General features: G+C 48.9%; 1 protein-coding gene across 1 annotated transcript; it reads left to right on the top strand.

The window, feature by feature from the left end:
* The first annotated feature begins 3147 nt into the window (after positions 1-3147).
* Positions 3148-6350, top strand: B0J16DRAFT_21339 (WD40-repeat-containing domain protein). The gene is made up of 2 exons (XM_046122999.1): positions 3148-4643; positions 4697-6350. The coding sequence occupies exons 1-2, from the start codon at positions 3363-3365 to the stop codon at positions 5849-5851; spliced, it is 2436 nt and encodes an 811-aa protein (XP_045989168.1). The 5' UTR covers positions 3148-3362; the 3' UTR covers positions 5852-6350.
* Positions 6351-6756: the final 406 nt, after the last annotated feature.

Here is a 6756-nt window from a genome sequence, read left to right as displayed (position 1 = left end):
GAGCTGCACCTATGACCATGAGAGGTAAAGACCAGTCCACACGGGCAATTAATTGCCTTGTTGGTCAGTGACCGGTCTGGCTCTGTCTCTCAATATCGCTGATTGTGCTACGTCAAGCAATTCCTTTCCACTGTTGCGTTCCAGGTTCGTGGGATTGCAGCGGTGCATCCCGTGGGGGGGGGCCTTGTGGTTTGGTGGGTAGGACAAGAGATGAGACAAGACCAATGAAATGACCCTGTCTAGAACCGGTCAGGCTGTGGCTGGGCTCTTCCATACAGTGACTTTTGTACTGGATGTAATACCAAGCAGCAGTAAGCGAGGATATTGCATCTTATGAGGGCTGGTGACAAGCCGATACTGCAACGGTTTGCTTGCTAACGTTAGTCTAGACTATCTCGTGAAGCTAAACCGAGCCAAGACAAGGCAACGCCAACAGGTGACAAGTAAAATATGGTGGATGTTCCGAGAAAGAGGGTGCTGTCTGTTGGTTTGAGACAAGCACGGTCAGCTAAGTTATGCAGCGGAAGGCCTCATATTTCTATATCAATAACTGACTAAGTCGAGACGGAGACCGGTCAAGAAATAATTGCTGCACATTGTCTTAAGCGGAAGGTGTTCCGATGTCTTTCATTTGTTGTCTTCCGTATGATTCTTAGTCTCCTTTACGTGTTAGTACTCTGTAAGTACATAGCCTATACTGCTGTTGTGATGTTGCAGGTTATTTCATCTTACCTCGTGGCAATAAGCAAGGATATCTTGAGATATCTTGCTCTTTACCTTTTTCTTCCCCCCCACCTGATGTCTCTGGCTGGTTGCACAGAACATCGTATGGGCTCTGTCACGGCCATTTCACTGTTTCACAAATGCTGTGCAACAGCGGGGATCTCAAAGTGATCCAGGTTTGCGAAAAGATATGTCAGGCTGGGGTTACACAAAGAAGCAGGCTGTGGTTTGCCCATGTATAGTACAATCACGACAGGGTCGTGCTGTCTTGTATTATTGTTATAAAGTCAGGTAACTGGGCAAGCCTGGCAAGGCAAGGAAGGCCAAGGTAAGCAGAACTCTCCTGATGGGGATTCTGGGGCATTTGGTTGGATCTGCAGGTCGCCCGGTGTGGATGGTCATTGCAGATGCGTTGTCGTACATTGTTATTTCTGATGGTCATGAGCCTCGGGTGCATGAAGTCATGAGAACTTTTGGTTATCAGATCGTGTAAGATATATTGACAAGGCGTTATGCTAAGAGACCAAAACACTCATCAGTTGACGAATGTTTGTTCCGAAAGACCTGTTCGCTTCACATCAGCACATCAGCTCTGACCTTGGTCCCTGGATATCTGCATGCATCTCTCAATCGGGAATCTCATTACTGGGATCTCGGGCAGAAGCGTCCAGGGATGACGATGGGCGGGGCAAGGCGTGAAAGTGAGCCGGGCCAGGGCAGGCGAGTCCTGTATAGAAGACGAGAACGAATGGATACGGATATTCTGTGCATAAGCATAATGCATCCATGGCATGCCGCTATTGGGACATGTACAGTATATGCCCATAGAATTGCATGCATGCTTTACTTACTGCCTGCCTGCCTGCCTACCTTGTACCAAAGTAGGCTATCACTCAAAAATAAAGGCAGGGGCTTCGGAGTTGAACTCGATTTGATATCATCAAATATCAACAAGCATAGTAGGTTAGTAATTTCTGTATCTGATATCCATTCCTAGGTACCTACAGAAGGTAGGTGCTCCTTGATCTTGTGCCGCGCGCCAACCCGAACCCGCACACCCGCTCCTGCCGTTCAGATCGACCCCATCACTAGCGCCCGCCTAGGGGGGAAGGCCCAAAGAAGACACGGCCTTTGTTCTTTCCTGTACTCGTTATTGTTGATGGCTATTGTCAATAACTCGACCGAATCTGTTATTGTCATATAACTATATCAATTCATTGTATATCCTTCATATCCTCAGTCTGAGATGACCTTTCTACGGAGAAAAAGAAATTACTGCACAGGTAGGTAATTAACTATCTGTCTACCTATGTAAGGGTATTTTCGGTTGTCGAAACCCAAAAACCACCTGTCTCCAGTATTCATCCTGGTCTCCGTAGAACTTACCCATGCCCATGGATCCTTCCTTCCCAAGCTCCGCTCCATACCGGCACTCCACCGGGATGACTACCTGCTTTGTAACTTCTCAGCTTTTGCACTGCACCGCAGTCCCTCCTGCCGCTGTAATATTGCCATCATCCATCATCACAGCTTGTAAAAGAGGCGGCGCCATTAGCTTCAGCTGATGTTTTGTCCATCACTCAACCATCAATGGCGAAAGGCTGAAACAAGGCACATCGAGTATCCTACTGTACAGACTCTTTCTTGTTCTCTCAGCTTATAATAGCCGCGGCGATTCCCGGAGTCGATCCCTCCGTACCTAACTTACCTGACCTACCTAAATGCGGGCAGCCTTTTTAGGTGTTTCTCCTGCTGGGACTGCACTGCACTTTGTTGTGGCTACTAGGTACCGTGTTAGCGTTAGCTCAACTACCTAAGTTATTAGCTCACCCTCTCTTAACTTTAGTAGGCCCACGCGCCGTCGAGTTTCATCATCTATCATGTCGACCTCGGGTTTCTCATATTCGACAAAACTATACCGCATTCCCCCCTCCGCTCACTTGCTCCTCCTCACTCCAAACACATCGCATGACAGTCTGACAGTCTGACTTGACTCTGCTTCGCCGCAACCTAACCGACCCTTGCTTCAGACCTTCTTCTTTGCTGCTTCCAACATTGCATTCCCATTATAGGTACCCCATATGCCCTGTTGGCTGCACCCTTGCTGGCATTACGTCTCGATATGCCGTATGGATATCGGTAGTAGGCATTACAACTAGCGGACAAAGTACATAACCTCCAAACCGCCCGGTATTGTACATCGCGCATAATTTTGACACGATCGATACCCGCTCCTCGGCCTCATCTGCCAACCGTTGACGCCAACGACAGACAGTTTTAACGCGCTATCTTCGTCTAGTCTAATTCACTGCAGTCCACCTCGATCTGCAGCCCACCTTTGACTGTCTCTACTGTCGCCGCTCTAGCCTGGAGCGCCCCCCTCCCTCCATCTTCCATCGTCTTGAAATCAGAGACAACTGTCTCGCTATTAAAAAGCAACGACTGCCAATCTGCTAGACCGCCAACACGCCTCTAGCACGCGAGCGAATCCAAGCCTTTCTGGCCTCTTCAGCCCCCCTTTTGGATCTTGACCATACCGTATGCAGAAGCCTTCTGCCACTCATCCAAGGGCCATCCCACTGTAGAAAAACATCGGCTTTCCCCTACGCTCCATCGCCGAGCTGGTCCTTGATCTCACGATGCGCCGAGCCGCCCTTAGCAACTCCAAGAACCGCTCACTCGACATTCCTCCGCCAGCTGCAGATTCAACGTCACCCATTGTTGATCCGTCTGTGAACCTCGTCGAGGCTCTTCGGTGGGATGAGGCTTTCCAGACTGATCATCCCCAATCCATCAATACCGTCACTGTCATCGACAACGCCCCTCACGATTTCGAGACATACTCACAAACTCACACGGGCCAGTCCCAGTACAATTCTGCTCCCATCTCCACTGCCCAGCAGTCTTATGTCCTTTCCGAGCCTGTGATCGATTCGCCCATGACAGATGCGCTCTCCGAGGAAGTCGACTCCGTTGCCGCCATCGCCGCCACCAATGCGACTTGCTTCGCTGTAGGAACCATCGATCATACTTTTACAAACTCTAGCTTCCTGCATCAGGAAAACTACACCCAATACACGTCAAATACGTATATCAATGTCTACAACTCCGAATCAGAAACCCCCGAGCCTGATTCCAATTCCGATCCCGACCTAGACCAAGACCAGAATCAAGAGGAAGAAGACATCGACGTCGACTCGGAAGCTTCCATTAATGCTCCCCAGCTTGAAGATCCTTGGACCTCACCTGCACTTTTCGATCTACATCCTGGCTACGTTCCTCAATACCAGAGCGTCGACTATGACCTTGAGATGAGCGACAGCGAAGGAGGCGCCCCTTTGAACGACGACACTTCCAGCGAACCTCAGAATCCATCGCATCACCATCATACTTTAATTGAAGAGGACAATGACGGGGCAGCCCCCGTTGCAGGCCCAACCAACTATCTCTCACAATCTATACTATCATCCACCGTAGCCGATTCCGATTTAATCATGGATGCCGTTCCACCACCTGCGCCATGGGACATCGTACCTGGTGACAACGCGGCCGAGCCGCCTCAAACTCAGACTCCTGAACCGATGACTCCTATCGGTCTTCCGTTTATCAGCAATCCCAACCCGTCTATGTTTGGGTCTGAAAACCTGGGCTTGGTTGATTTCCTGAGGCACTGGGCATATCAGGCCCGGTTTGCTTCTTCATCACTTGCGCCACGACTAAACGCGCCTTGTCCAGAAGACATTCGTCGACAAGCACGCGAAAACCCTCGTGAGATTGGTTACGATGACCTTCTTGGCGATCGTTGTGATATGCAGGGCTTGGACTGGGAGTCCATGAACACCACTCGGAGGTATGCACGCCAAAGACGTAATGACACTTTCAAGAATTATGTCAACAAGGAGGGCTCAGATAGATGGAGCGTAAGTAACTTGCTTCCCTACGTTTTCTCAACTTCAAAAGCTAACCTGCCTAGCCTCATATGGTTGATGTTGATATCCCCCCTTCTGAGAGTTTTATGAGATTCAAGAGATACACCATCCGTCAGGATGTCTATCTTGCTCATTTTCAGCTTCGCAGTGTCTTGGCTTGTCCATCGATGTCACAAGTCTACTACCCTCGAGGCGACGGAGTCAACCGTATCAATCTCGCTTCTGGACAAACAGAACTTGCCCTCCACAATAATCACATAACTGGCCTTGGAGCTCTTATTTCTACTCTCGATGCGAATCACGGGGCATTGTTTGCGGGGACTTTCAACGGCGAATACTACCTGAAAAGCTTAGAGTCTGACGACAAGAAAGACTACTCCGAAGGGACTATCACTGAACACATGGGCGGCATCACCAACCATGTTCAGATCTACAAGCCTCGGCAATCTTCTGGGCCCGTAGCCGCCATCTCAAGCAACGACCATGGATTCCGTCTTTTGGATCTAAATACAGAGCAATTCGTGATGCAGAGCAGGTATCGATTCCCGCTCAACTGCTCACGCATCTCCCCGGATGGCCGTTTGAGAGTAATGGTTGGGGACGATTTCAAAGTTCTCATTACTGATGCTGATACTGGCGAGATCCAGCAGGAGCTGTCTGGACATCGTGACTACGGGTTTGCCTGCGACTGGTCTGACGACGGCTGGACAGTTGCTACCGGTTTCCAGGACAAGGGCGTGAAGATTTGGGATGCTCGCCGTTGGTGTGATTCGAGGGGAGTGAGCACGCCTTTGTGCACTATCAGGTCTGAGATGGCTGGAGTGAGAAATTTGCGCTTCTCCCCAGTTGGCAGCGGCGAAAGAGTCCTTGTCGCTGCTGAGGAGGCTGATTATGTCAACGTCATCGATGCCCAAACATTTGGGAGGAAGCAGACCGTGGACATCTTTGGTGAGATCGGTGGCGTTGCGTTCACGAACGATGGGCAAGATCTTAACGTGCTTGTGAGCGACCGAGATCGTGGTGGTCTACTCCAGCTCGAACGATCGGGCCTTGGACCTGAACCTTACTTCCGCAATTCGTGGCGCCGTTATCATGACCATGCGACAGATCAATGGCGCTATCGAAGCGATGAATACTCACATCTTGGTGAACCTTGTCAACGCAGACCCATATCAACAGACGCTTTGCCCATCTTCTGAAGCGTCGTATCCCCCTTTTCTTCTCTCCTTATCTTAAATCCGGAGCATTCATCTTTGGTTCAGATTTTATCATTCTGTGGCAGTCTGCTATTATTATTATTATACCCCTTTTGTTATGACTTCATCCATTTCTTGCATGTCACTTATATACATGCAATGATGGTCCACTTAAGGGGACAAGCAATATAACCCCTCAGCTACGAGGCTGCTTGTTATACTATTGTTTAGCGGTTTTCTTTGTTTTATTTTTTACATTCAATTCAGGGCTAGCGGTACTGCTGGTTATCCTGAGACTATATTAGATATAAGTATGAGGATGAGAAATTTGCTCTCTTTTTTCTTTCAACAACATGCATACTATAGATTTGGTCTTGGGGTTCATTGCATGGCTTGGTAGGGAAAATTGGGATATATGGACGGGATAGGAATGTCATGGACAACAGATTACAGTTAAACATCCTACAGTTTGGAGAATAGAAGTGTCAAGAACCCATACGGATCTCATCGCCAGCCTTGCCAGTGTGATTTGAAATGTCATATCCCGAATATCCATGACCAACGTTATCTTGGTCTCAATTGTCCAATGCGCCATACAGAAGGCCTCCCACGCTCAGATCTGAGACATTCGTAAAGAACCGGGTGATGGCTGAGAACCGCTCAGCACAAGCTCCGAGACATGAGGGTTTCATCGTCATTCCAAATATGCCATGTCCCGTTCACTACCTGACCGCTAGAATGCGAGAGAACTTCTCTCTGGTACTCAATTTGCCTTTCCTCCAATGTATACTGCTGTTCAAGGCTCAAGGTGCTCAAGATGCAGTATAGTAAATGCAATGAGACAGTCAACATCACACTCAATTCCTGGCTCTTGATTCATACCTCACATCTATCAGATCAGCGATATG

Source organism: Fusarium flagelliforme (genome assembly GCF_020744385.1).
Source record: "Fusarium flagelliforme strain FIESC 12 MPI-CAGE-AA-0113 chromosome Unknown B0J16scaffold_1, whole genome shotgun sequence".
NCBI classification, from domain to species: domain Eukaryota; kingdom Fungi; phylum Ascomycota; class Sordariomycetes; order Hypocreales; family Nectriaceae; genus Fusarium; species Fusarium flagelliforme.
The sequence above is the reverse complement of the archived record's forward strand: the minus strand, read 5'-3'. Positions and strand labels throughout refer to the sequence as shown.